This window comes from Astatotilapia calliptera, chromosome 22 (assembly GCF_964374335.1).
Source record: "Astatotilapia calliptera chromosome 22, fAstCal68.1, whole genome shotgun sequence".
NCBI lineage: Eukaryota > Metazoa > Chordata > Actinopteri > Cichliformes > Cichlidae > Astatotilapia > Astatotilapia calliptera.
In genome coordinates, this window is record NC_137442.1 from 11,849,866 (window position 1) to 11,862,401 (window position 12,536).

The following is a 12,536-nucleotide window of genomic DNA, read 5'->3' on the forward strand; positions in this document are numbered from 1 at the left end:
CATTAATTTTTTTAAAACTCGCTGATCAGAAATCAGCCTACGTACTCTGGTTTTACGGCTAACCGCGAGGCGAAGTCGCTTGCGAAAACAGACTCAAAGTCAGCTTAGCGGCGAAATACGGGGCGGTTTGTGTTTGTTGTCACGAGGTATGCTTTCTACACCCCCCTCCGAAAAAAATAAAGGGGCCGAAAAGTAAACAGAAACCGAGGCAGAGGCTGGTGTCGTCTGGAGGAATGAACAGACAGCGCTCCCGTTCGGCTAGCATCTCCTCATTTAACAGTCGCTTCGTTTAAAGAAACTCCGATTTGCTTTCTGGAGAGCCCGCAAGGCATTCAATGAGAGGAGAGGCGAAGGTGAGCAGGCGACAAAGTTTGACAATAACTGAGGGGGTTTTGTTTGTTTGGCTGCCACTGGAGAGACGACACGAAAAGCGAGCTGTTAGTGAGTGGCTAACGTTAGCTAGCTGGACTGGAATGAAAAGAGGACAAAAACGTGTGTTATAGCCAGCTTATAATTACCTTTACTAGTTTATTATAGGCTCCACTACTGTTGAAACACACGAAACGGTAAGCTTTTTTTAATATCCGCTTTTCAAGTTCAAATGTTAGCCAGTCTAACTTTTCAGCGTGGATATAATTAGTCTGTTTATATCACATCAGTTAGTGGATTACATTAATATAACATGTTACTAAAGTGAGCTAGCATTATATAATTTCGTCCCATAGGTCCTCTTAACCTTAGTTGGTGTTATACCACTATTTACAAACACTGATTTTTTAAATTGTCTTTGTCAGTTTGATTTGCGCCTACCATGGATCTTATTTTTTGTTGGCCACTAGAAGCATGTTTAATCTACATATTTATTGTGCTAATTGACCAGTTTTCATCCTTTATTTTGTCGTCATTATCTTGAGAGACAGTACTATGCAAAAGTCTTGAGCCACCCGTTATTTCTTTATAGGATCCAAGCTTTCTTGTCATTTATATTAAAGTGATCTTGAGCAATAGTACTCCAGGCTTTCTGAAATGCTCTTTAAAATATTTCTTTGGATGTTGTCTTCTGTTTTTTCACTCACTTTGTATCTGAATGCTCTGAAGTCAGAGCATGTTCCAGTCCACAAAAACTTTTTTTGTAACAAAATATCGATTTCTGCTGTCCCTGTATGGATACATTATTAGCAAACAAAATATCACGATACTACACAGTATCGATTTTTTCCCCCCACCCCTACTGTATAGACAAGGTATTACAAGTAAAAATAGGTGAGGTGTGATAAAGAAGTGATATTTGTTGGCTCTTGGTAGGAATGGTTATGAGGTCCATCATGGTGGAGTGAAAAAGCAGCTGTGGCTGTCCAGCACAAGATGGAGAGGGTGTGAAGGATTGGCCAATACTGACCATAACTGGGACAGTATCCTCCTTTCTGAAACCTCTGTCAGAGACTACACCCACAACATTACTGGCTTCAGTTTATTGAGTCTGTTGTTATCTGCTACTCTCTGTCTGCCGACAAACTTTTTTGCGGGTGTTTGTTAAGCCACTCAAGACTGACCTATGACTCATTCGAGCATTTAAAAAAGGCTCCTAACTTAAGGGATGAACCATTGTTGTCTCTACACATAACAGACAACTTAACAAAGAACCAATTTAAAATTTCATCTTGAGGCAGTTTGTTACCGGTGCCTGTTGCTTTAACACATAATTTATTCCTGTTTCTTTTTAGCCGAATCTATGAAAAGTACCAAAAATAACACTTTCAGAGATATGAAATTTTATTTTTGCATGAACTAGGTGATTCCTAACAAGTTACTAGCTGAAGACTTGGCATAGCTTGACTTGGTGTGCAGTGTGTCCTTAAAAATTGATTAAGCTAGACACAGAGGTCCAAAGAAGAAAAAAACGATCTACAGCTGTTGGACAGTATCTGAAAGTCCGACAAAGACCTGACAGAGGACCCGAGAGATGCATTTGCCCCCCCCCCCAGTTGATTCATCTACTGTTCAGAAATTATATCAGTGGAAAAGTGGCTGTCAAAGAGCCATTAGTAAGCATGAAGTATTCCTGAAGACTACTTAAATAAATTACAAGAAAACCTGCTTAAGAGAGTTCAGCCTGATCTTACCAAATGTTGACTTTAAAGCTTGTTAGAATGTACAAGCTCTGTTTTTCCCTTTTTTATTGCTTTTCCATGGAAGTTTGCATACATTTTAATAAATCGCTGCACCCATTTCCCATTTTCCTAGTAAAATATAAAGAAATCAGGGGAGACTCAAGACTGTTAGCTCAGTCTTACAGAAAAGGAGTTTACTCACATTAGTTAGATTTTGTGAAGATAAGAAGGTATTAATCAGACAATTATTTGCCAAATTAATGGTTTTAATGGTCATGTGGCATTTTAATTTCTTTCTCTCACACCAATAATCACAGATCTAAACATGAAACAGTTACCCAACAAAAGAAAGAATATGGGCCAGTAAGTATCAGAACTTTTTTTTTCCACCTTAAAAATCTAAAACCCTAAGATGTATAGAAAAAATACTGGCTGGTCAGTATTGCAGAATGTTTGGCCTTTTGTTAGGCAAAAAACAATCAATGAAACTGATTATTTTGATAACAGATTAGTAATTAATCCTAGTGTCAGTTGAGCAGATGATTAACAGTCATCACTTTGATCTCTTCGTTTCATTTCCCCTTTAAAGATTTGTTATTCAAACAAACCATCAGCTGATTCCTGTTCTGAAGCGCTTTGTTCTTTTTAGGAAGCTTCCTTTATTAGGCAATAGGCAGTATTGCATTGTCCTTGTTTGATCTCATTATCTGTAACACATTCCACATTTGTTACACACTTTGAGACCAGAAGGTGTGTGTGATTTTTATGAAATGTGCAGCTGAAGGAGGTGCTTTTTGTCACTGTCAGTCCTCTATAAACAAAATATTTACAGAAAAAGCCAGTCTATATTTTATTTAGAAAAAAAATAATAGATAAAATACTCCTATAATTGGACCACATTTCAGCTATCCAATAATAAAGCCAGCAATATAAAAGAGCGTCTTTAATGAGTGTGTCTTTGAAGTCAGAGAAAAGTTTCAGGGAACAGGCACATTTTAAAAAATCATAGACTTTACCTGATTACTTAAAAGTATTGAACTATATCTAGTTAGGGTTATCCAGTTAGGTTGAAAGAGCGGGCAATGTGTCTGTCAGGAAGTTATCATAAAAAGCAGCTGGGCTGAGGCCAGATCAGAGGTGCAGAAGATGATAACCCCGAAGGGCAGATCAGCCAGGTTTAGGGTTATTACTGGCAGGTTTCTGGACATTTTGATCACACCTCAGGTGTTGAGTAGATCTCAGTAGCTCTTTGTACTCTTTGGGTTGTTTCTCATTAGGGCTGCCACAAACGATTATTTTGATAGTCGACTAGTCACCGATTATTTATGCGATTAGTCGACTAATCAGATCATCATCCACTGGACGTAAAACGTACAGCTTATTGCACCAGCAGCATCTGCTCTTATATAACTATCATTAGCTTACAGCTTTAAGTGTTTAAGGTGCTAACTAAAAATAAAGACAAGATGATAGTTTATTCAATTTTAATGAAATTTGCAGATTGTTTCGGTGAAGTTTAATAAACTCCTTGCTATCTAAAATATAACAGGACAACGGAGTATATTCTCCAGCATCTCACACTTTTGATAATCAGCTGTCTGCTTGACGTTTATTCAGCTGTGTAAAAACTATAACTTTAATCTCAGACAAACCGATTTACTCAGGAACAAATAAAATACAAAAAAAAAAAAGCCAAACAACAACATTTTTAATTTATCTAAGTGACTCATATATATTTAACCTGAGTAGCGAAAGACGGCGGTGGGTTAGAAAACAATTTGCCGGGAGTCCGGTGTTCTCACCGCGCTAGTGACCTAGCCCCCGGCTAGCTATCGAGCTGGTGGGTAACAGACGTCTCCGAAAACGTCGGAGCGCTTTTGAAAATATGTGGTGTCCTGATAAACTGAGCCGATATTTGAGGTTTACACAGCTACATTCTCGCCTGAAAATACGTTAAACGTTTATTTTCTGACCCAGAAAGAATAATAAGAGTAACTAGTGATGGCCCGCTTGAAGCTGACGCTCCGGAGCGTGTGTCGAAAAAAACAACACACTGGTTCAGAAGCACTGTGCCGAGGCTTGCTTCGTTTGGCAAAAGTCACGTGACCAGTGACGTCCGAAGCTTCATTACGCACGTAACTGCTTCGGTACCTGATTCAAACAGATATAAGGAAGTGAATCATCCACGGGATTCGTGGAGTGTGTTGATGGTGACAGATAGCGACGAGGTGATCATTCCACTGACAGATATGGAGCCAGCGAGGAAGAGAGGACGTTCTGGCGTGTGGGAATATTTTGAGTTGATTTTGCTCAATTCATTTTATCTGCCGAAGTGAAAAACTTGAAATGTCCAAAATCATGTTTTCATAATGTAAATATCATTACAGCATATGACTTTAGGAACACTTCCATGTGAATTAAAGCTGATGAAGACTACAAAAATGTATTTGACACTATACGTACATGACATTGCTACAGTTTAGAAAATCATTTTGTTTATTGTTTTTAGGTGATAGTCTGCAGGACCCAGGAATACCTGCATATCTACCAACTTGCAGTGTAGTTCCTGCACTCCACAGCCTCTTCTGTTCCATGCAAGTGGATTTTCTCCAGGGCAGGAGAAACTATTTCTAAGAAAAGAAACAGACTCAGCCAGCGCACAGTAACACTAATCCTCTTGTTAACTGTAAATAACAAAAGGGCTACCTTACATTGATCATGTTTTTACTTTGCAAGTTCTTGATTAGGGGTGGGTTTTGATTATCGCCTTTCTGATTACAATCCATGCTAAATTGAATAAAGTGATATTGATTCATTAAAATCCCGTGTCGATTTGTAAATTAACGTTATTATGCCTGAAACGCCAGCATCTCAGGTTAAACCTCACAACATGTCGTCAAACACCATGCAGCTAAAACAGTAACTGGGAGCAGGTTTACGGATTCTGCATACAAACGTGAACACAGAGCGCGGACCCGACGCGTCAGAGTCAGATTTTGATGTGTCGGCGGGTCCGCGCTGTGTTTGCCTCTTTTTTTTTCGCTGGCTTCTGCAGCTGCAGGTTTCATAACTCTCTGTTTACATCTCTAATTAAGTCTCACATGTGTCAGCTTTCTTTTAATAGATACGAAATTATGGATATATACTGTTAAATGATCAGACTTGTAATATTTCTGACTGAGGCAAAACTTTCCAGATTCCAATCAAATTGAATCGGATCCTGTATCGAATCAAAATGATTCTACAAATCAGTGACGATGCAGCCGTACTCAGCTCCCTAAGCATTTTCCCTTTCCAGTTCACAATCAATCCCACCCATAGGTCAAAAATATGTATAGGACAATTGGCCTAATCTAATATTTTGTATGAACCTGTCCAGCTGTCCAGTGATTAAACGACAAGTAGATGGAGGCAGGACTTCACAGCAGGGGCATACTCCATAATGTGCTGTGCATTATCATATGTATATTATATATATTGCTCACTTATTGTATTTACCAACATCAAGGAGTTATGAGCAAAGAAAGGCCACCATAGTGCATGTTTAAATAGGGAAAGTTTATTGATCAAAATGTATTACGCAAATACGCATTACATTTTTTTCAGCCCCCCAATCGAGAAAACAAAACCAATTACATGTTCAAAGCAACGGAACGGTGGCCCAATATCAGAGAGAACTCCACTCTTGAGTGAGCAGTGATAATTGAGCAGTCCGTTTTATTTTGCAGATTCAAGCTGCTCTTCAAAATTTTCACCACCAGATGTCACCGGAGAGGACTGTGTTGAAAAGCTTCGAGTAATGAACCGTTTTTCAATACAAGCTTCAGTGCTTCGGAAAGCTTCATTTGGCCATCACTAAGAGTAACATTAAAACTAACTAGCTGCCGCCATTGTTGGAAACTAAGCTGGGCCGCGCTATGATTTCTGGGACACAGCTGCTTCTTCTTCTTCGGGGTTTAACGGCAGCTGGCATCCTTGTACATGCAGTGCTGCCATCTTCTGTTTCAGTCCGTTATTACACTCTTAAATCCTGCTACTTATTCCTGCGTCTTTTGTGATCTTACAAAGCTTCAAACGAAGCGTCGACTATTAAATCAGTCGTCGACGATTTTGATAGTCGACGTAATCGTGACTAGTCGACAAATCGTGGCAGCCCTATTTCTCATGGATCTGAAGTTTTCTTGAGTTTGTTGAGACTCATACATATTGTTGGGGCTGTGCGATATGACCAAAATCTCATATCCCGATATAAAAAATCTATCGTCCGATAACGATATAAATCACAAAAATTTTACATTTTCTGTAAATTCTGTGAATCTCGGGTAGCTGAAGTGTTTCCAGCTGGGCGTCGTGTATCTAGAGTCGAGTGTTTTACCAATGCATTAAACTACACATTTTTAGACATAGGTTGTAACGGCCGCCGTTTTCTTTGAGTATTTATTACACGGCGTGCTGCAGGGAAAAGCCTGTTCTAACGTTTGAGTCTAAGGTTTATTTTTTAGCACCTGACGGCTCTTTTTTTACTTCTCATCGGTAAATACTCTGCATACTCTTTCACGTGATTCAGTTTATTTTGAAAAGTCTCAACAGGATCTTGAGCTTTATTGTGAAAGGTTTATGTAGAAAATAAACAAGCGGACACGTGATGGTTTTACCGTCGTTGTTGCTAACGACAACGCATAAAAACAGGCACTTGTCGTCCATAGTGTGATTATATTACATATAAGAGAAAGAGAGAACTTTAGGAAATTAATATAGCCACTACAGTGACCATCGAAACGATGAAAAAATATTGCCGTAAACAGTTTATTTTGCAACAGCACAAAACAAACGATAGCGTAAAATGAAACGATCGACGTTTTTATATCGTCATCCGATATATATCGTTATATCGAACAGCCCTACCCTCTTGTCTTGGTCTATCTATTCATCCATCCATCCATCCATCCCAGCACAAGCTGATTTCCAATCCTCTGCTGGGATTTCGGTTTCCAAATCTTTGCTCCCAGCATTGACCTTGTAGTGTGGACACTTGAGTATAAACAGAATACAAACCTGTGATATGATATCCTTTCTTAAACCCTCATCACATTACACTGTGTGAGTCTAATAACTGATTTGTGTTGTTAATCTTTTATGAAAGGCTCACCTGTACGTATTTAACGAAGTGAAATCACCTACAGATTCTTGTTTCTCCTCAGAAGATGGAGTTGGTGTTTTTCCGGCTCCCGGGACATGGGAACATGACCCTGAAGCACATGAATTCACTGAGATCCCGCCAGCATTTCTGCGACATCACCATCGTGGCCAGTAACAACCAGACGTTCAGGGGACATAAGGTGGTGCTGGCTGCCTGCTCACCCTTCCTGAGAGATCAATTCCTCCTCAACCCATCGTCCAGGCTTCAGGTAGGCCCCCATCAGCACATGTGAGATTATGGCTCCTATTCAGATTAAATGAAGCTGTTCTGTGTTCATGATTTTTCTCCAGGTGTCGATGCTGTACAGCTCCACAGTGGTGTGTGATCTGCTTCAGTCTTGCTACACTGGAATCCTGCAGTTCAACCCAGAGGAGATCGTAAACTACCTGACGGCTGCCAGCTACCTTCAGATGGAGCACATCGTAGAGCGCTGCAGAGGAGCTCTGGAGAAATATGTCCAGCTGAAGAACCCCAGTCAATCTAAGGTCAGTCAGTAGACATTAATTATATTTCTTCCTGCTTTCTTACCTGGAGTTTAATTATTAATATTTATTTAGTAATTTAGCACGTAAAGCAGTCCAACTATAATTTTTTTTATTTTCTGATTACAGGTTTTTCAACTGGAAATCTTGCACCTTTTTCACCCTAAGCTGTGTGCACATTCTCAGAACTTGCAAAACTTGATAAAGTTTTAGTAGATTTTCTGTAATCCTGTTTGTATGTACTCGGTTCAGTTTATTTATCTCAGTTTTTTGGCAGTCTAGCATCCACAGTTTTCAAGATATAATTTTCAAATTTTGTGAGATGGTAGATACCAATAACAGCTCGAGCTGTTTAATTTAGGTGAAAATCAAGTTCAGCTGTTATAGCTGCCTACCAATATCAAGGTCAAGGTCACACCAAATGTGAAAATCAGTAAAAACGTTATACTACCCACAATTTTGAGTACCTTGATTGGGTTAACATTTAACTTTGAGTGTCATTGTAAGCACCCAAGGTTAAATTCCAAGCAACTATATTGAGTAGTATATCACGTGAACGGGCACAGAGAGAGCTGTACAACACACTTTATTTTTTCAACACAACGCCCTATGTCAACACAGTGATGCCATACATTTTCGCCAGATCACACACTGCTTATCTTAAAGGGGACATGAAACGTTACACATATAAAGGCTAATTTACAGGCGCTGGTCTCAAAATGCGACATAGATGTAAAACTGTCCGTGAAGCTGGGTTTACGAAAGAAGTGCTTAAAATTTTTAAAACACGTTTAGCGCCATCGTCTGTCAGTATGAAACATGACGTCATGTGACAGAATCGTTAACTTAGAGGAAAATAAGGACACTAAAACTAAAAATCAGTTTAAGGGGATCCCATTAGTGCTGCTCCTGTTGGCAACAGTGAATTTTACATCAAGAAACTGATTTGACAATGACACAAAAAATATAAATGTCCTATAGGATATATATAACCTACTGTAGGATATAAAATATGCTACAGGAAATTTCCATATTAACAATGCTGACATCAGCGTAAAACATCCAAATTTTATCCTTTTTCTAGACGCCCACAGAGGAAACTGAAACCAGGCCAGTGATCGTCAGCGGCAGTGTCCATTCAGTCGCATCACCTCCACCTAGGCAGCCTTCCCCTGTGCACTCCCACAGCCCTGTAGTGCGCTCGGTGGAGGAGAGCAACGGCGAATTGTCTGCTCAGGGAAGCAGTCAGCTGCATGATGACAGTGCTGCACTGGATGAGGGCTTCATTAAGGTATTTCTTTTTCTAATAACATTTTAGATCACTTGTACTTGTGCATAGGATGTTGTCATGATGTCTGGTAAAATAATTTAGACTAACCGACTTTTCTGTGAGTAAGGAAAAAGATTAATTTTAAGGATAATTTAAAGTCGATCATAACAAAATTTCGAACATTATTACTCAGTAAAGAGGATATAAGCAGCCCATTACTTTTACATTTTTCATTCTTTTTAATTTATTTATTTTTCAGGTGAATTTGGTTTCAGTTCACTTCCCGGTTAGGTTTGTGCATTTCAGTTTAGTTTTTATTGCTTTCAGTGTTTCTTTTTAGGGAATTTGAATTGTCATATAGGGGCCTTTTGTGGACAGGAAGTCAGACAGAGAAACTGCATAGAGAACACAGTCAATTTTCAAAATAAGACGCCTTGCCGGCTAAGTGAATGCTGTCGGCGACAGAGCTGACTTGCACTCGGAATGTTACTGTCATGTACCAAAGCCTCTGGGCTGGTTTACACATTTCCTGTATATTTTTTTTACTTTAGTTCATTTTTGTACAAAGTAAAATAAAGTGTAGTTTATTTGTAATTCAAATAATTTAGTTCTTATTCTAGCATTGGTTAACAGATTAAAGATCATACTGTCAATTATCCCGACTGTAGCATTTTCTGAAATATAATTTGGGTTACAAACACTATATATATTTGAATGCTGTTCTTTTTCAGTTAAGTTTTGCTCTGTTTCTGGTGTGCGTACTGATTTATGGTGGAGACATGGGGAGATGTCTCCTCAGAGGGGATGCAGTATCAGAAGAAATGTCTCTGTGAGGAGGGGTATAGGAAATTAGATTGGAATAGGATGGCAGTCCATTTTTTTTTACTCAAAATAGAATAAAAATTATATTTGTGGTCATTTCTGTATCCTAAAGAACATGTTGTAGTTTCTGATTTTTCAGTTGTACAAATGATCCTTTGGTTGAACTTTCTTATCCTGTTGGTTCTGCACAGTCCTGCCAAAATCTGCCATAACTCACCCCGACGTATCGCTCTGTAAGGAGACGAAAAGGTTCTTCTTTCACGTGTTTAGTGTTTAGTTTGTCACTTTTATGGTTTAGGGTCAGAGGTCGGGTTTAGGCCAAGCATGGGGAATGTTAGCCTGTGAGATGGAGCTGTTTTGGCCTCTGGTATCTGCTACACTGTTACCCCCCTGATTAATCACTCACGGTGCAGCCTGGAAACATTCAGTGAACTTCAGTCCTAACAGCTTCCCTTAAAGCTACTTGGAGCCATGTGGTCCAATTAAGGAGATGAAGGTTGCAGAGGTGTCCATCCTAATGAATAGAGCTGGAAAAGACCTTAAGGATAATGACAAAAAAAAAATCCTCACAATTTACCGAAGCCTTTGCTCATGTGTCCTATTTTTCTAAAGTGGTATTTAATTTATTCAAGCAAAGAATACGCTTTTGAAAGAACAAGAAAAATCCTGAAAAAAATCATCATTAAGCGTACTGGGCAGATCTCACCTTTATGGGAGTAGTGTTAAAAGTGGTTTGGAGTAAGCAGTCTGAAGCACACATGGGTATTTTGATGGATATTCTGGTAGTTTCCGGGCATCATTAGTTGTAGCCTTAGACACCTCACCAAGTCTGCACTTCTCTTACAGGTCCATGCATCAGATGAGGATGAAGAGGCCAGACAGGAGAACTACAATATGTTAAGAGTGTATATTTCTGAAAATGAGCACACTGACAGAGACAGGGAGGAGGAAAAAGGAGCTCCCTCTGAGGTACCTCAAGGCGCCAACTTCTCAGAGACAGAAGAAGTTGTGATTGGAGAAAGTGGCGAGTATGACTTGAATCCAGCAGGTCTCAGTTCTGGAGAGTTTTCAGCAGAAAGTCTCCGCGCTCTAAGTCGAAGAATCTCTGAGACTAATATTGGCCATAGCAGAGGAAGGGGAAGGGGGAGGGGTTTAAAAAGAAAAAGGTGGGTGTCATCTCAGGAGAAAAGACCTATAGGCATCACCCAACACCAGGATCTCTGGTATCTTACATCTGCTGGAGGTGGCTTTGGCCTGGACTACAGCCAAGAAGGACTGAGGGCATCAAGAAATATTGTCACGGTTGAGATCCCAGAGTTGGACTTCAGCATGGGCAGCACACAGGGGGAAAAGGTTTCACCGATACCCGCTAACAGTCTTAACCAGTTCTCCCTGGAAGAGTCTGCTTGTGGTGCTGGTGAAGGGAGTTCAGGGTTGACGACTGTTGGAACAAACGAAGGCAGCGATGAGTCTGTTGCCGTGGTGGGGTCTACTTCCAGCGTAGCTGGCCCTGTAATCTGCGAGCACTGCAACATGACTTTCCCTTCAGCCCATTCCCTCGCAATCCACTCCCGCTCCACTCACCTGCTCTATGCCTGCCCCTGCTGCGGGAAGCACTTCCACCACTCTACGAACCTCACCCGGCACATGGCCGTGCACAGAGGGGCCGGCAAAACGCACCAGTGCCCCCTGTGCTACAAGACGTTCACCCAAAAATCCACTCTGATAGACCACATGAACCTCCACAGTGGCGAGCGGCCTCATCGCTGCGCTTACTGCCACGCCCACTTTGCCCACAAGCCTGCCTTACGTCGGCACCTGAAGGAGCAGCACGGCAAAACCACGGGGCAGAACTCCCTACATGAGCAGGAGGAGAGGGAGAGAGCAAGAGGAGCAGCTGGGAGAATACGAGAGGAGGAGCAAGAATGTCTGGTTACTGAGTAATAAGTCTTGTTACAGACTTCAGGCTTGACGGCTTGTTGCAGTTACATTTGGTCTTCATGTGATCAGTGTCAACACAATGTGGAAATTAAGTGTGTGCTAAAAAATAAATGCCTTTACATTCTGGCTGCCAAATAAAAGACTTTTCACATATAGCTTTTTTTTTTTTTTTTTTTTTTAGTAAAAAGGAAGAAAAAAATGTTACTTGACATTATAGTAAAACACTGGTATAAAAATATCTGATGGCTCTGTTTAGTTTGTGACAATGAGTCTGCATGAACAATACCAGGACCCCGAAGCCAAAGCAGAGGAAATTTTAACAGTCCATATTTTTTATTATTCACACCTGTGCTTTTCCTACTGTGTAAAGTGTTCGTTTTAACATTGTTTTTGACTCAGAACTGCAGTCTTCAACTTGAATATGTTGTACGTGGAGTCAGCGCAGTGACTGACTGCAAGTCAGAGTCTGTGAATGAGTAAATAAAACAGCTAGAGAGAAACTTCTCTGTTTCGAGTTACTGTTAATCCACTAAAGCCCCACCAACACCTTTTTGCAAGGAGTAGCAAATCAGAAGAAAGTCAATTTGAAGGACAGGAGCTAAACTGGCTTATTGTAGAGCATGAGCTGAATGGTTGATAAGAAAAGGTTAGATTCATACAATTCTACTCCAGAAGAGTCCAAGAATAAAAAACATGAAGCTGACAATGAG

General features: G+C 40.2%; 1 protein-coding gene across 5 annotated transcripts; it reads left to right on the forward strand.

The window, feature by feature from the left end:
- The first annotated feature begins 13 nt into the window (after positions 1-13).
- Positions 14-12,326, forward strand: LOC113014784 (uncharacterized). Of its 5 annotated transcripts, XM_080295823.1 has the most exons (6): positions 232-353; positions 2,429-2,474; positions 7,313-7,519; positions 7,602-7,796; positions 8,878-9,084; positions 10,732-12,326. In XM_080295823.1, exons 3-6 carry the CDS (start codon positions 7,316-7,318, stop codon positions 11,827-11,829), a joined length of 1,704 nt encoding a protein of 567 aa, XP_080151949.1. In that variant the 5' UTR covers positions 232-353; positions 2,429-2,474; positions 7,313-7,315; the 3' UTR covers positions 11,830-12,326. The 5 variants fall into 5 exon arrangements, with proteins under 5 accessions (XP_080151947.1, XP_080151948.1, XP_080151946.1 ...); XM_080295821.1 differs by lacking the exon at positions 2,429-2,474 and having other exon boundaries at positions 14-353; XM_080295822.1 differs by lacking the exon at positions 2,429-2,474 and having other exon boundaries at positions 14-353; positions 7,316-7,519.
- The last annotated feature ends 210 nt before the right edge of the window (positions 12,327-12,536 follow it).